This window comes from Equus przewalskii, chromosome 28, assembly GCF_037783145.1.
Source record: "Equus przewalskii isolate Varuska chromosome 28, EquPr2, whole genome shotgun sequence".
In the NCBI taxonomy this organism is placed as follows: domain Eukaryota; kingdom Metazoa; phylum Chordata; class Mammalia; order Perissodactyla; family Equidae; genus Equus; species Equus przewalskii.
Window position 1 is genome coordinate 31,330,652 of NC_091858.1, and position 18,451 is coordinate 31,349,102.

Genomic DNA, 18,451 nt, shown 5'->3' on the forward strand with positions numbered 1-18,451 from the left:
TTTTTTCTGCTTTTTCTCCCCAAATCCCCCCAGTACATAGTTGTATATTTAATTGTGGGTCCTTCTAGTTGCAGCATGTGGGACGCTGCCTCAGCATGGCCTGACAAGCGGTGCCATGTCCATGCCTAGGATCTGAACCAGCGAAACCTTGGAACACCAAAGCGGAGGGCGCAAACTTAACCACTTAGCCACAGGGCTGGCCCAGGTTTTAATATTTTAATATGTATATTTCCCATCCATTATATAGAAAAGCATAAGGTAATTCACAACATTTTCACAATATCTAAAGAAAGTTTGAATTTTCTTTTTTCTTTTTTACTGGGAAAGACTCACCCTGAGCTAACATCTGGTGCCAATCTTCCTTTTTTATTAATCTCCCCAAAGCCCCAGTATATAGTTGTATATTCTAGTTGTAAGCCCATTTAGTTCTTCTATGTGGGATGCCGCCACACCATGGCTACTGACAGATGAGTGGTGTAGTTTTGCAATTGGAAACTGAACCCAAGCCACTGAAGTGGTGAGAGTGTCAACCTTTAACCACAAGGCCATCAGGGCTGGCTCAAAAGTCTGAATTTTCAAACATAATTTACATCCCATCACAGAGAGGCTTGAAACAGATTTGAAGATTCTTGGAAGTACAGAGACTTGAAGGATCAATTTTAGTGAAGGTTTGACTTGGATTAATATTTAAATCCAAGCTGATTTTTACATGGTAAATAATAGGATCTTAAGCAAGGTTGACCTTTCAAAACCATCCACATAAGTTCCACATCTGGGGAAATCATCCAGTGGAGAGACATCAGCATTAGATGCGGGGCAATGGAACATCATGGCAGGACAATACCACTGCACAGATTCCTAAAGGATTTAGAGACAGGGCACCTTTCTATGTAGAAGCCACACACAGATTGGACGGTTTCCATTTTTCATTAGTTAGCCGTATGCTTTTTCCTAAAGCATCAGAAAATTGTTTTGAAAGCAGGGAATCAATATTTCTAAGTCATGTAAAAACTTCATGGAATAAAGTTCGCTAAAATAAACAAGCAATCACAAGGCTAGGCAAGGAGAATATTAGCTAAAAAGAGTGATGAGCATTACCTATGGAAATAACATTAAACTCTATGGTTAGTTAAAATCTCTGAAATGAAATTATTACTTATTTCAGGAAAAAAAATACTTACTTGTTGTTTTGGCTCCAATCACAACCAAACACGGCAGCTGGGTGTTTGTATTTGTGGAGGACTTTGCCATCAATCGTTCGAATAATACTGAAATTAAGTATAATACGTTAATAGAAAAAACCCAAGATTTTAAATACATTATTCAAGGGAATAAAGCAAGAATTCAAATATAAGTGTTTTGGGATAGAGACTTTGTCTGCAAAGCACAAGGAACATTTAAAAGTACTGTGAAAATGATATTACCAATTATGAATAACTATATATACATCATATAGTACTAATTATGGCAATTGATTTAAATCAATTGAAAGGTGATAAATTTTGATTTTGAAACTATTTCTTATAGAATATTTTTTAATTGAGGAAAAACATAGTTTAATACACATATTTTAAAACACAATGATATAACCAACTTAGCATTAGATTTTCGGCTTCAAAATTTAGCAGTTCAAAATTTGTATTTAAAACACCTGTTGATAATGCTGGTTGCACGTACTATTACACCAAGTCCAATGTACATAAGTTATAACATTTTTGTGGCATATTGTAAGTGATAGAACTAGAAATTCAGAGGACTCCTACTCCCCAAAGGATCCTATATACTTCAACAGCAAAAATGAAAGAAGCTCTAATACCTATTATACTATTATCATAACACAAAGGATGCTGATTCTATTAGGAAAAAAAAGAAGCTGTGTATAAGTTAATACATTACAGGGTTTTAAAAGCCTTTGGAAAAAACCCTCTAAAGCACCAATAGGCCCACCAAAACTTTTGAGTTTACTGGGGAGTGGTGGTGACACCTGCTTATGAACGTTTAGTCATTGAAGCTAATTACGTACCACCTCATCAGAAAATTCTTAGACACACTCCTGTATTTTTGGTATGTACCAACTAGAAAATAGTTCTTTTCAATGGAAAAAAATAGTATTGTTATTTTTGAAAATTTTAACTTCCTGATAAAGATCTTCGGTTTCCATAACTACTGTCTTTTTCACTGAAATTAAAAAGTGAGGGTGAGAAAATTGGGCTGGGTATAGCAAAACCTACCATGAGACAAATGACTATCTTCTCAACAATCACGAGTGTCTATACACCTGTCAAAGATGACAACACCTATAGCTACAGGATAGCATTATTTGATTAAAAATATTTTTTAACTCAAAGGCAATTCTTCCCTTACATATATTTCTAGAGACTTACTTTTTTCCTAGGATTTAACAGAATTAAGAAAGCAAATATTTCTGAAACACAGGGTCAGTTTCCAAAAAATGGCATTTCCCACCTGCATTACCTTATTCCTCCTTGCCAAAGGTCTTTATCCTTTTATAAATAATAGTATCTACAAAACTGTGAACAAGTTTCTAGAGCATGTGGTATGTCTTGAATCCTTTGTAAAACTGAAATATCATTCCATCCAAAATGTGATGAGAATTATTTAGACTCTTTGTGAAAAATTCTTAAAGTTTCTTTGAGGCAATTGAGTCTTTTGGTTATAAATCAGGTAGTATTTTCATTTAGAAAGCTATCATTGGTTTATTTATTTATTTTTAAACATCATTGCATGTTATTTATTACTGATATATCATAGCAATATAACATGTGCCTATGTGGGCTTATAAATAATACTTACAATAGTTGGTAGAGCTCTACAAATGGAATCTTATCAAATATTTTAATGTACGATGTGCTAATATGATGCAATTCATATTGCAAAATGCATCTTTTATAAACAATGTAATTTCATACACCGTACTTACCAGAAACCATCACCACTGCAGGTTGCTATTCTTTTGGAATCTTTATGACTCCAGGCAATGCAGAATATTCCATTTTTTCCGTGCTTCAAAAAATGCAAAATACCTATCAATAAGAAATAATTCACCCCTTTTTTCTCTTATTTATTTACTTCTTCTAAGTATTACTTTTCTATTAGTAACTCGCTCTAGATGATGCTAACAGAGACTTCACTGTCAGTAGCAGAAACCTGAGTACAGTCATGCATGGCTTAATCATGGGGACACGTTCTGAGAAATGCTTTGTCAGGCAGATTCACGATTGTGCGAACATCATAGAGTGTACTTACACAAACCCAGATGGTAGAGCCTACTACACACCTACGCTATATGGTACCAACCTTATGGGACCAATGTCCTATATGCAGTCCATCATCGACGGAAATGTCATCATGCGGTGCATGACTGTACATACTTTAAGAATGTGTAAAGCTGTCACACTTAAGAAACAAAACCACTGTTTTAAGACATAAATCGGGTGGCTCTAGTTCCTTCTTGTGAACGCTAGTGATGAACCAGAATCTGCTTCTTCAGCCATCTGTCAAATCAAGCTCTGCTTAATGCCTTTTCCTGTAAACACCAATCTGGAGCTGAAGGCAGCTGTCTATCTGCTTTCCAACCCAGCGCTGCTACAACTAGTGTTAGAAATATCGCAAGCAATTGTTATTACCGATTGTTCTCCTTAATTTCAAAGTTTTATTTTTATAAAAACAAAGGAGAATAGATTTGTGAGTAGTCCTATAACACATTACTATATTTACAGTTTCCTCTGCATTCTTGGACTGGGGAAGGGTAAAGAGAGATAGTCACAGCTGCCATGATGAGAATTTTTAAAAACAGAAGGAATATGCTATACCTGGAATGTCATTCATCAACTGGGGTGTGGGTGAATAAAAGTTGCAATAAATCCATTTGCAAGTTTTATTTACAACATTCAAATCTTACATAGTACTTAAATTGTAGCTGCTGTTAAGGGGAGACTAAAGTGACTTTTTATCTTGACTTTTAAGGCTGTTTTACTAAGGTGGTCTCATTGCTGTTTTTGCCTCTTTGGGTGTCAAGGGGGGCAGGTTTATAAAGATGGATGCAAAAATGGAAGTAGTCTCCACTCATCCCGTTGAAGGAGGCGTGGCCTTCCAGCAGCTTTATCCCTGGGAACAGTGCACTTATGACTCTGTAACGTCCTGCATTTCCTTTTGTGAGGCATATATCACTTAGTTAATTAAAGCTGGCATTGTTAATTTTTCCCATATTTATTATCCTAGATTTAAGCAATTTTGATATTGGTCTTAACTACGCTATTGAATGCTGGGAAAGGCATGAACAGATGGGAGCGGTCCTTGATGCTAAGATGCTGTGTTGCTGGAGTCGGGCTGGGACTGTTCTCGTGCTAACGGACAGCTACTCTAGGTCACAAGATACTGAGATGCCATAGAAGAGATCAACAGATCTGACACCTAAGAGTAAAATTTTTGAATTTAAGTTAAAAGCTTGTTTTTCAGGTTCTCCTTTTCTTATATTACTATTTCTTATGGGATAAGTGTCTTTCTGGTGATGGGGAGGCAGAGGGCAGGTTAGGGGCATTGTTGAACTGAAGGAGTATTGCTGTTATGTAGAGAAAGGGAAGGATGCAAGTAGACAATCCTTTGTCAAAGTTTCCTCTTTTGAGAGCGAAATTGCCTCCTGGTGGTTGGTGAAGGTTCCCTAATAGTCTGCATTTGCAACATCACTTCAGTACCTCCCAGAAGCTCGAGCCTACCAGATCCTCAGAGGGACGACAGTCTTTTGTATACATGTTTGTAAAGCCTCAAATATATAAACAATTTTCAAATAAGGTATTTATTTCATAAACTTCAACAGCAATCATTTGAAATGAATGAAATTTCAAGATACCGAGAGACAATCCTGGATCCTGTCATATTTCCCTCGATTCATATCTAATATACTGTAATCAGATCATATGTACTTTCTAAATATTATTGGAACTTAGTAAAAGGTGGGATGACAATTTAACTCCAAGTAGAAGTAAAAGTACAATCTGTGACACTCCAAATAGGATGAGGGAGGTTCTAGGGCTTGTCATGGAATAATAGAATTCGAGAACTGGAAGGAATCTAAGAAATTATATAATCCAACTTCACATTCTAGACGTGAGTCAGGTTCAAGGCAATAACATGATTCTCCCTATGCCAAGAGCTAATTAGTGACAGAACTGGGACTGTAATTGGAGATTTGTTCTGAGTTTAATCTTCTTCCAACTATTGAATATTTGCCTGGATAACTTTATCAAGAATGACTCAAAATTCCTTTGAATCTCTAATGCAACTTTAGGTGAATTTTTCTCTCTTAGACTTAACTACATTTTTAGAATTCATTTTAGCAGCAAATGTCCTTTTGAATTTTCTTCTAATTGAGAGAACCTAATGCCATCTGGTGACTAACTATTGAATTAAGAGAGAAAAGCATTTAAAATATATGAAGCACAGTATAAGACATTAGGTTATTCAGCTAACAGTAAATACATCTTACCTCATTAAATCGTTGTACCATTTTGCCTTTTTTAACATCCCAAATAAAAGCACCATTTCGGGAAGTTGCTCCAGCAATACAATTTAAATCACCTTAGGAAACAATTAGACATTATGTGAAATGTTTGTCACAAATGTAATTCTTTTCAAAAATGTAAATTTTTAAAAAGTAAGACTTGAGATTTGCAAAGTAATTCTATTTAAATTTTTGAGTTGAAATTATCAAATGTAGGTAAATATAGATAGAACAGTCTAATGAATATATTCATCATGCGGCTTCAACAATTATCAGAATATGGTCAATCTTGTTCTGTCTATAGCACCTACTTGATTTTTTTGGAGCAAATCTTTGCCATTATATCATTTCATTAAAAAATAGTTCAGTATGGAGGTCTAAAAGACAGGGTCTCTTTTATTAACATAACCAAACCATCACAATCACAAATACAAAAATTATCAATAATTCCTCAATATTATCACATATCCAGTCAGTTTTACATTTTTCTGGCCAACCAGTAATTTTTTTTAGGGTTAGGAAAGTATTTCTGTAAACAGGACACACGGAAAATTTCAGTTTCTCTATTAAAAATATAAACCATGCTCTTTGTTTTTAAGAAATTTAAAAATATGTGAAAATCAAACTGCTGTTAAGTTAGTAGGTGGTCAAGGACTTAAGTTTTTTTTGCAAGGCAGTCACAGAAGAGGCTTTCTCCATTAGAAGGAAGAACAGTTGTCATCTGCTATCCAGGAGTGAAAATATAGAGGAATTACCTTGTGGTAAATGATTATAAAGACTTAAAAAAATAAGTCCTCAACATATTTCCAGTATTTTCATTCTGCTCCCCGTTTTGGGTTCTTAAATTATTAGGGAGAAGTTTTCATATTTATTTGCATGCTTTTTTTCTTTTCCTGTGATATCTACTCTAAAAATAGAGGAAATTAGGCAAAATCTGTATCTTAGTCTACCTCCATTCATGTCAACCTTCATCCATCTTTTAAAGTTCACCTGTACTTTCTAAAGATAGTGACTCAGCAGTAGTCAGATTTCAAAAAAATCACAGAATTTCGACTTCCCAATCTTTTTACTTTCTTAAGGCAAATTCTCAAGGTAGAGAATGAAATAATGCTCTAAGTAAGCTTAGGCCTTATGCGTTATGATTCAAAACCACGGTTTTTACAGTCACAATTTCTATTTAAGTTTTAGGTTTGAGACTTATATACATCCTGTAGGAGGCAGAATGTTCAGCTAACAGCTGCTGCCGTGCTGTCACTGCACTGGTGGGTCCAATTCCCATACTGCTAGCCAGGCGGCCTGCTGTGAACATGCACACTGCAAGGATGGAGAGCACAGGCTTAAAAGTCAAACTGACACTTGTTCAAATCTTGGTTCCATCACTACTTGCTATGTTTACAATTTTGGAGAAGTTTCTCAACCTCTCTGATCTCAGATCTTCTTTAATAAACATTGGCCATCACAATAAAAAAATAAAAGAGAGATGGATGTGAAGAAGGGAGCAGGTAAGAGAACTATTAGTTCTCTTTTTGCTCCACTTCTTAATTAGTCAGGTAATTTTTTTTTTCAATTAGTCTTATATTTATAATGGCACTAAGTGTGGTCTGCTTAAAAGAACAAGTGTCATTGAGATTTGGAAGTAAAACTTTTTCTAGACCTTCTCCTCCTTGTAGGCGATGAGTGATCCATAAAACAGTGGTTGGCTCTTAACCTTTTCTGTCTCATGGACCTCCCTGAAAACCTGATTACTATGATAATCTTGACAGATACAGGCACATACGACATAAGCTAAAAATGACGCGTAAAATTCCAAGAGATTCCCAGAGTCTCTGAAGATGTCTAAAACCCTTGAAAGCTCATAAATCTAAGGCTAAAAATCCCTGTATAAGAGGAGATAAGATAAAAAAATAAGCTATATCCTGGTTATACGTAGGTTTTAAATATGTTACTATTAGGATCAATAACTAAAGCATTCTACATACTTTATAAAGTGAAAAAATCATTTAAGTATGTACAATTATTTATTATAGAGAAATAATGGTTTGGGAGAAAATGTCAAAGATTTCATGGGACATCTCTTCTCTCCTTTATGTACGGGAAGGTGCAAAGATAGCACCTTTCTGAGATCAAAGATGATAGTATGGCATAAACATCCTTCAATATTACAAAAGTGGGATTTATACAGAATTACATGGTCACCATCGAACTGTGATGATACATAATCATTGAATTTACAAAACAAATGTATCAGGGAAAGATATGTATTGACATTTTTAGAAAATAAATGTTTAATTTTCATATATTTGATTCACATGAAAATTTTAAGGAAAACTTCTATGATGTAAAACGTGTTATACCTTTAAAGGCATACCTATGCACATGCAGCTAAATTAGCTGGGTCAAGATCATGCTGAGTTACTGTGGCTTTTCTATATGATGATGTCAGATAGAAGGGCCTAGAAAGCAAAGTGCCTGTGCCCACAAAAACGGAACCTACAAATATGTTGGTGTTAATTTGCCTCTACGATCATTTGGAGCAAGATGGCATTGAGAGGAAGAAAAAGTTCGGAAACTCCTTTAATTGCATTCCTGATTTTCATTAAATACTTCTTACCTGGAGCCCATGAGAGGGAATAAATGACCCCTTCATTCCCTGGGGAAGTGTACACTGCTGTTAATGTGTTTATATCCCAGACTTTGATAGTGCCATCGAACGACGCTGTTGCTAAAAGATTGGGATCATCAGGTTTGAATTTGCAGTCAAAGATAGTCTCCACATGTCCCTAGGAAAGCAGCATTAAAAAGTCACAGCTACTGAGGAAAACTCACATTATTAATAAACAAACCATAATGTATAATCAAGTGGCTATGGGTTTTCCAAATATTAACGCAAAAATATCTAGGCAATCCAAAACATACAAAAGTGGAATCACCGTTGTGATGGAACGGTCTCTGTGCTGTTAGTACTGTACCATTTTGTACAGACCTAGATTTTATTCAGCCACAGTTCCTCATTTCAGCAACTAAATACAAAGATGTTGAAAAGTCTCATTTTCCAACTTTGGTTCAATGCAAAACATATCTTTTCTGATTATCATATACCAGATACTATGCTACAAATTTCTAAAGCAATGAACTATTAATAGTTACTATGTCATTCTGAAAGTATACTAAAAGACCAAGATAAAACTGAAACTAAAAGTTTTTTAATGCAATTATTCCTTTTTTTTATACCAATGACATACTCCAAAAGAACTTCACAATTTTTGGCAGAAATAAGAAGAATTCGGCATGGCCTCAATTTTTAATGAATCTTGTTCCAAAATTTTCTAGCAAGTTTATTCTTTGGAACTCGAAATACTTGTTCCTGTTACATGGTGATTTGGATCTGAACATCCCACGAAACTGTAAAGTAGTTTATACAAATATATGTAAACACACACTTGTAAAGCGGAGCTTAATGACTATGTGCCTATGGGAAAATCTGTTAAGAATCTGTCATAAATAGCCAGCTACCACTTGTCTTCTCCCAAACATTGGGAAATTGGAATTGAAACGCCTACTCCAAGTGGCAGAAACTATAACATGCTGGATCTTAGAGAGATTCAGAGACACTTAGAGCCCAGGGACAGAACCTTCTACTCTCAGATTCTCTAGTAAAGGCACAGAGGGAGTCCTGGACACACAGTGTCCTTCCATTGATACCAGAAGCCACCACCTTCAGGAGGCTGCACAAAAGCTGCAAGTCTCCCCTTCAGGTGGGAGGGAGAGGACAGAAAACGGCCAAGTTCGCAAGAGGGAAGAGAGCTTGGTGCAGCCCCAGGTTCACCGTGCTGGAGCCGTTCCAGGTCGTCACTTCCAATGTTCAGAACATGCTTACAGCAGGGACTGCCTGTATGTGTGTTTTTAAATGTTAGTTCACTGCTGTGCCTTCAAATTTCATTTTTAAAATTTGAAAAATCATATAGTAAGAACTAAATTGCGAATATTTCTTTTTTCTTTCATTTTTTGTGAGGAAGACTGACCCTGAGGTAACATCTGTTGCCAATCCTCCTCTTTTTTGCTTGAGGACGACTGTCACTGAGTTAACATCTGTGGCAATCACCCCATATTTTATGTGAGATGCCACCACAGCATGGATTGACTGTGCTGGGGATCCGAACCTGCCAACACCAGGCACAGAAGCAGAGTGCACGAACTTAACCACTACACCACCGGGCCAGCCCCTGTTTTCTTCTTATCAGGAGGAAGGTGGGGATGAAGGGAAAATTTTGAAGCGTTTTCCTTAATTTTAATCAAGCAAATGTTCATGTGGAAGTACACCTTTTAGAAAGTACATCAATAAGATTTTTCTTATCCCATGCAATTTGAAATCTTGGGAGATGCTTCACACACACAACACATCAGAGTCAGATGTTTCTTCTTGAAGCACTTTTAGTAATCTCAAATTTGGGTCTGTGTTAAGGATGAGAGAAATTATAAGGAAAAAAATCACTCTCTTCTGATTGGCAGATATTTTTAAAGTGAGAAGAGCCACTGAAATAATTTATAATTAAGGAATATTTTAGTTTTTATTAGAATTATATACTTAACATAGTTTTAAAAATAAAACATATTTTAATATGAGGATATACACTCAATAGAAAATCTATTGAATTTAGATTGCATGACTTTGCCTTTGCTAATATAAATTTTTATAGATTTAAATGTATTCTCATATTTTTCTCTCTTCCCTCATAATTTTTTTTAAAAGTAAATTAATTTATGGTAATTTGAAGTATAGAAAAAGTTTGCTATACTAGGAAAGAATTTACATGGAAAGAAAATTCAATAATCTAAAGAATATCTACAAAGGAAATATTTTAAAGTAACTAAGCTATACATTATTACGAAACTATTTTCACTATAGTTCAATTTTTTAGTTTGAAGACCAAATTAAATTAGTTCTGAAAGGATACAGCATTATTGATTCTTTCCTCTTTTTTTACAAGGGCAATTATAGCTCTAGACTCCTTTTCTAAGTTTTTCCACAGAAAATCAATTAACATTTAAAATTTTCTTAAATGTTTAGATCAGTCTAGCTCAAACTTGTACGAAAAAGGGGCATTCTTATAAACTCTGATTTAGGGAGAATTAAGGGGGATGATTCTTGGCAAATGTTAATTACAACACAATATACATTATTAGATGCCTTCATTCATTCATTCAACAAAACTTAATAAAGTCTTGCTATGTGCCAGGCACTAGTTTTAGGTACTGGGGATAAAGCATAGAACAAAACCAGACAAAAATGTGAGTCCACAGCCAGGCTGCATTCTATTTCATATAGAGGCTTAAAGATCATAAGAATAGAAGTTCATAGAATCATAGAGCCATTATAATGATTCCATAATAGAAATGAATCTTTGAAAACACTTAATCCAATCTTGCTCATTTCACAGATAAAAACAGTAAAGCTTGGAGTAACTGACAGAGATGGACTCGTCCTTCCTCCTGAAAGAATATTCTATTTCTCACTTTGTTTCCAAAATATAGTCCAGTAGTGTAATTTTCCAACAGTATACTCAGAATTTACATGGTCCACACAAAAACAGGAAAACTACCAAATGCAGAGTACTCATGATAAGCCAAGTGGATATTAATATTTAAAGGAGTTTAATGTTTAAAATCTAAAGAATTTTAATAGTTTTGTCATCATTCTATACATTTTTCTAAAATGTTTCAGCCAACCAAGATAAAGTCCTAACATATGATTCTCTACAAAAATAATTTTAACAATATTTATATGTAAGTCAACGTACACATCATGAGCTTACACAAAATAAGCCTTGTGGATAAAAGAAGGAATGGCTACAGACGTACCAAGTCCCGAAGGAAATCCCATTTCTTGGCTCCCATGTCATACAGGCCAACCCCCCCGTCCAAGAAACAGCACACAGCGTGACCAGGAGGCAGAGAAAACGCTTGATTCTGTGTCAGAGCTGGGGGTGGAAGTGCTTCACTTGTTGAGGATGTGTGATGATTTCTGGCTGGAGATTGAATTGAAACTAAAAAAGGAAAAGAATAAGCAAGTAAACATTTATGCCAATAGCTTCCCATATGCTGGAATGAAACTACAGGGCTTAATTTATAAAGCTGCTCCTTTGTTTTCTTTTATCCAGAATTTATATCCATGAACCATTAAGCAAGGATGAGATTTTCTGCCACAGAAGTACTTTTGCAGCATTACTAAAAATATATACATATATACATAGAGACAAAATTGGATATTACTTTGAAAAGGACTGTGTAGAAGTTCAGGTGGAACAAAATGGATGAAAATTAGCGTGTGAGGAATCACAATATGTTGTGAATATTTGGTTTCTTATCTCCCTAAAAATTAAAGCACAGCACGATTATTTTTGAACTAGAACCTGCTTTCAAAATGCTGATATAATAGCTTACATCCCCTCTACACACACAAACACACATGCATGTGGATTTTTTTCTTTTAAAGCTAAGAACTCTCTTCCACTAATTTCTAACCCAATGAAAATAATTATTTTTGAGATTATTTATAATTCACTTCAATTTGGCACCTCAAATTAAGATTCACAACAGTCTGACATACATTCGCACCTCAATTTTTCTTGCTTCTTCCTCAGTTTTATTTTTACTGTTCATAGACTTCCATTTCTCCAACTTTGAATTATATAAATGGCCCCTGGTTTTGCTATTTTATGTATATTCTTTATTCCCTATTTTCTCTTCTTCAAGAAGCTTTTCCTTAGAATGTAAATATTCTCTTGCAAACATAATTCAAAATAATCATACCACTGTAAATTATCAGACCAATCTATGTTAATTATACACTGGAATACAGATAAATATTTCCCAGTATATTCTCTTTTTGATTCAAATACATATAGTCTTCCTTATTGCATTCATCTGGATAATACTCAGTTCTGAGAATGTGAGAATGACAGGAAGACCAAACCAGAATGAACTACTAATAACAAAAGACACATTTGGTTCAATAAAATTTGCTCGCAGTGTGGTTAAAATTAATATGATCATGATTGGTTTTTCTAATATTTGACATATGGGTGGTTTTTGACACCCTTCATGCACCTATCTATCCATAATTCATCTTTTTTTTAGAATTTGGCAAGTATATCTGCATTTAAAATTTTTCATTTTTACATAGTTCTTCTTATTCCACAGTTTCTGTCACATTATAAAAAATGCGGGGAAAAACTAGATTTCTAACAGTGGGGAACCTGAAAGGAATTACTCAAAAATGACAAGATTGGGGGCCAGCCCAGTGGCATGGTGCTTAAGCTTGGCACCCTCCGCCTAAGCAGCCTGGGTTCTCGGGCTTGGATGCTGGGTGTGGACCTATACCACTCATCAAGCCATGCTGTTCTGGTGACCCAAAAAGAGGAAGACTGGCAACAGATGTTAGCTCAGGGCCAATCTTTCTCACCAAAAAAAAAAAAAAAAGAAAAAGAAAGAAAGAAAAGAAAAGAGAAGAAAGACAAGATTGGAATGTGCTTCTTTATATTTTCTGATTTTTCTCTAATGGGCACGGACTACTTTTTCTAAGAAGAAAAAGAATACAAAAGAAGAGAATCTGTGATATTTCAGTCATCCCAAAATGGATGCTCAATAGCAACTAAACAAAGAAACAAATAACTCCAAAAACATGCAGGATGCATCAACAACACACTGGGCTCCACTGTATAACTTCTCCAGTCCTAATGTTTCGAGACCCTCCAGTCTCCAGGATTCAGAAGTATTAGGACTCCACAGAAAAGCCCACATTTGTGAAAAGGCTGGAAGTTCACATATAGAGATTTTCTACTGCTTGCCATTGCCCACTAAATTAAATACTAAATTCACTAACCAAAATAACATTACTTTGAATAGCCTTTGCTAATTATCTAGTATATTACAGACAGTATCGAGGAAGGAGGAATCAATAAATCGAGATTACTCGATCACTAAAGTCCACAGCCCATGGTTTTTATGTTCTACACAAAAATGAAAACACTGCCACCCACACAGAGAAATCACAACTGACTCAACACGAAGGCAATTTCTTTTCCCTCATATTTAAGAAAAATTCAAATCCTAAACCTCTCCTACAATTCCAGATTTTTTCTTTTATAGCCTAAGTGTATTTTATTTTTTCTTATTTACTAAAGCAATGAAAGGTAATAGAAAAATTACACAAAAGTAAATGAAGAAGACAAAGAACATCCATAATACTGACTACTCATCCAGTGACAACTGGTATTCAAACATGGAATATATGTTTTAGATCCTATATTTTGAATATTTAGGTCATTTTAACTTTGTTATAAACCATACAGATTGTAAAAGAGCCATGTTTAAAACATAAAGTATCCTAGTTCAGACCAATTTGATTTAATCCCATCTCTCTTGATATTTCTTATTTTCAGCAATATCACTGTTTCATATTCCCCATGTAGCTAATTTGAGATATAACTTATTTAACAGAATTTTAAAAATGCAACTTGGCTCTAAATATTTTCAATTTAGTAATATTAGATATTGTGTGGTTTTGATAGTTCCTTTACTACATATATTGTCAAAAACTATTTTTAAAAATTTGCTTTTCATTAGCATACTATATTCAATATGTTTATATCATTCTATCAGTCATTTTATTTGATAGCAGCAAATACAATCTTAAAATATTAATTTCTGATGATATTTTCACTTACATTTTTTTCTTGGAGGAGAATTAAGTACATGTAAGCAGTGAAATCCTGTTTTCTTTAATTTAAAATTATCAATAGGTGTTGTTCTTGAAACGTTCCAAACGCGCAAAACACCCACTTGAGAATCTAGTCAGATCAGGAAAAAGAGCTCTGTCAATGAATTGTACTTGAAACATGAAATGTCCAGACATAAAAGTATCAACAAAAACTTCAACTTGCAAGATTTTTAGCACCACTTATTGAGATTCTTCTAACAATAACATTGTACGATAATACAAAGAAACAGTTGAAATGCTATTCGACTTTTAAACTTTTGGCATATTTTACTATTTTTTTCTGTTCCAAATCCTTTTCTAGGGTGAGAGAACTGCCTGCTTTGGCAGCTTTCCCCTACAAAGATCGTTAAGACAGTTTGAGCACAAAAAAGTACCCCGTTGACACACTTGCTGTAGGAAAGCCAGCCACAGAAAAAGTTCCACCCCTAACATAAAATACCCTTTCTTCATTTGAAATGTTTGTAAACTGCTCACTTGCTGCAAAACAAGGACCACCCGATATACCTGAGGACCAATACCCTCCTTTCCAAATCCCACCTTTATAGAAGCCACTTGGAAAACAGTCTGGCAATTCCTCAAATGATTAAAAAGAGTTACCATAGGACTCAGCAATTGCACTCCTATATATATATCCAACAATTATAAACATATGTCCACGTGAAAACCTGTACACAGATGTTCATAGCAGCACTATTTATAATAGCAAAACAGTGTAAATAAGTCAAATGTCTATCAACTGATAAACGGACAGACAAAATCTGGCATGTGCACTCCATGGAATATAATTCACCCATAAAAAGGAATGGAGCACTCATACATGCTACTACATGGATGGACCTTGAAAACTTTATGCTAACTCAAAGAAGCCAGACATAAAAGGTCATATACTGAAGGATTCCATTTCTAGGAAACATCCCGAATAGGCAAATCCACAGAAAGTACACTAGCAGTTTATGTACATACATGTATGCACTAGGGGCTGTGGAGAGGGGTAATGGAGACCGAATGCCAGTGGGTATGGGGTTTATTGGGGGGATGATGACATTTTCTAGAATTAGACAGCAGTAATGGTTATACAACTCTGTGAATATAGAAACCACTGAACCGGGGCCAGCCCTGTGGCCAAGTGGTTAAGTTCATGTGCTCCACTTCGGTGGCCCAGGGTTTCACCAGTTCGGATCCTGGGCGCGGACTTGGCACCGCTTGTCAGGCCATGCTGAGGCAGCGTCCCACACAGCACAACCAGAGGTACTCACAACTAGAATATACAACTATTTACTGGGAAGCTTTGGGGAGAAGAAGAAGAAGAAGACGAAAAAAAAGATTGGTAACCGTTGTTAGCTCAGGTGCCAATCTTTAAAACAAAAAGACACACTCAACTGTCCACTTCAAAATGGTGAGTTTTATGGTATGTGAATTTTATCTCAATAATAATAATACCTAAACAATTCCCATGTCTATCCTTAATTATATCTTGTGAAATTAAAAGCAATCTTAATATATAGATAAGAATCCATCTGCTTCCCTGGGTAATGTAAGTGCTCAAAGAAGTAAAGAATTTCTTTAAAATCAAGAGGATAAAAACTCTTTGTCTTTTATTTTACACTAAGCGAATATGAGAAGCATTTATACAGTCACTGAAAGTCCTCTGTCTCTTCAGAGACCTCGCTCTGAACCTAAGTAAATGGTAAAAGTAGTCATTTAATTTCTAATTACTGTTTTCAACTCCCCCCTCTTCCCATCCCCCATCACTACTTAGCTTTGCTAATTCTCTCATGATTAGGAAAGCATGATGGAGCATCCTTTCAACCCATGGTGATAAACTCTACTTTCATTTTCCACTTAGGTTGAAAACGCCTGGTCTACCTGGGCATACATGGTCACTGACTGTCAAACTTATCAGTGAGCCTAACAGAGCTCCCATCCAGACACATTGTTCTTCTGGTCAGTACCTCTACCATCATCCCGCCATGCCTGAAATTGAACGGTCTGCCTTTTGTACACACACAAACACAGACATGTACATGTGTGAACATATATAATATATTCCAATTTCTTATCAAGAACCTGGAAAACTGGGCCTTAATTTCATTTTTATTTGTCATTATGTTAATGATATTCAGCATAAATAAAAGTAAAGTAGGCATTTACATAATAAATGATAATATTTGAGACATTAATGTTTTACACAAAATTAACCAATCAGAGAGTATAACTTCCCTGACTCAATTAAAGAATATACACATATTTAAAACTCTGGGGAATAGAGGAAACTTACCTCCAGTCACAAACATCCCAGGAGCACTGGGAACCCAGGCCAGGCATTGCACAGAAGCTGCCGCACTGGGGAAATTAAATGTTGTTATGCAATACAGTGATTCCGAATCTACTAGGCGAATGCCATAATGCAAATTTGCCACAAGCAGATAATCAGTAGACAGTGGGTCCCATTCCAGGGCTGTCACTGGGTCCTCTTCATCTGTCCCTTCAAGAGATTCAGGTCTCAGAACATGTTTCTGACTTTTACTACCTATTAAAATATAAAGAAAATTATTTTAATCAAAATTCCCCAAAAAAGACTAATAAATGAGATCATACTCATTTTCTCCTTGCATACCACTGATGTCTGAGAGAACGTGGACTACAAATCTGGCATTTCTATGCAAAGTCATAATTGACATGTGGATACAAGGGAAGTAGGGTTTGTCCCAAAGATGAAAGTCAGACTGAACCGCTTTGCTTTGGCCATCTCTAGGACCCTGAACGTCTTTCTTATTTGCTACTGAAAAGCTGTGAGAAAAAGACACGGGCAAATAATACATGTGATCTTGTCAACAACTACGATGCCGCTGAGTTACAAGAGCACAGGGATAGGAAGTGCTTATTGAAAGGAAGAACTTCGTGTTGGGATTAAACGCACAGACTTAGAGCAGACCCGTGGGTCCAGATCCCAGTTCCATCACTTAGTAGCTGTGTGCTCTTGGACAAGACACTTAATCTCTGTGCGCTCAGTTTTTCATTTTTATAACGGAGAATATAACAATACGTACCTCGTCGAGTTTTAAAGATTGAGTGAGTTAGTTGCGTAAAGCGCTTAGACCAGCGGGGCATATAGCAACAGATACCAACATTTCCTGTCACGCCTTTCTCACTCAACACGTCATTCGTCATAATCATCAATCACTCCTGACGCCCAGTACAAATAAGGAGAAAAAACAAGCGGGATTAAATGAAGCAGAGGATCATCAAGCAATCTTCTCGTTCCTTCCAAATTACATACACAACTAGCAACAGGGAAAAAAATGTTGAGGGACCATGTGGGATTCCAGTTAGCCGGTCCTCTCAATCTCAGAAGGAAGGCAGGGAAACAACTAAGTTTAGACACTACAATCTGAACAAAAAGTATCAATTATTCCTAAGTATTACAAACATTAAAAGAAGTGTTTATTAAAAAATAACACAATCGAAAGATATCATAGTTCTTTCTGCAATGTCATCATTACTTAATGTTTTTCAACATATCAGATTATGAAAGCACAAAAAATAGATTTCCTTGGATATATAAAATATTTGTAAAGTGAATTGAAAACCTTAGAGTTTCTGGCTTGAGATTAAATTCATCAGAATATATTATTCCTTAAATATAATGTTATTGTTAAATAAGTAGCATTTAGAATTTTTGCATATATAATCATAGAAGGTGCATGCGAGCCTTCTTTTATTTGGTTTTATCAATTTTTGCAATAACCATCAAGAAAAGTTTGCTTCTCCTTCCCAAAAGAATCTGCTAAATTGCTATTTGATATGCCAAACAGCAATGAATATTAATATAGCTGATCATTACAAGGCAGAGAGAGGTAGAAAAATGATTTATTAATCTAAGTTGTACTATTTATTAAGTAATTTTTAGGTATTTGCATGTGCCATTTATTATTCATGGTTTATTAAAATATCCCAGCATGTGAAAAAAAAATAAAAACAATAAAAAAAATTTAAAACAGCAATACAAAACACAGGAAGATTTGCAACGCAAACACTGTAATAACTAAATCACATTGCTACAAAGGCCCATGCCTACAGTCAAAATGATAATGAATTATAGTCATCGCTTTCTGTTCTGTCTGGTATCAACATTTTTATTATAAAAGATA

The 18,451-nt window shown here is 35.2% G+C and overlaps 1 protein-coding gene across 13 annotated transcripts in view; it reads right to left on the bottom strand.

Annotated features, from left to right (window-relative positions):
• The window catches only part of WDR17 (WD repeat domain 17), a 101,592-nt gene that overhangs the window by 37,975 nt on the left and 45,166 nt on the right, over positions 1-18,451 (bottom strand). For all 13 annotated transcript variants that reach the window (XR_011534424.1, XR_011534423.1, XR_011534422.1 and 10 more), the window contains 7 exons: positions 16,579-16,830; positions 14,248-14,370; positions 11,381-11,565; positions 8,133-8,301; positions 5,507-5,598; positions 2,942-3,024; positions 1,182-1,268 (listed from right to left, as the gene is read on the bottom strand). Coding sequence is in view for 10 of the 13 variants with exons in the window: in XM_070599117.1 (XP_070455218.1) it covers positions 1,182-1,268; positions 2,942-3,024; positions 5,507-5,598; positions 8,133-8,301; positions 11,381-11,565; positions 14,248-14,370; positions 16,579-16,830 (991 nt within the window). In the remaining 3 variants the exon portion in view is untranslated. The remainder of the gene's footprint in view (positions 1-1,181; positions 1,269-2,941; positions 3,025-5,506; positions 5,599-8,132; positions 8,302-11,380; positions 11,566-14,247; positions 14,371-16,578; positions 16,831-18,451) is intronic.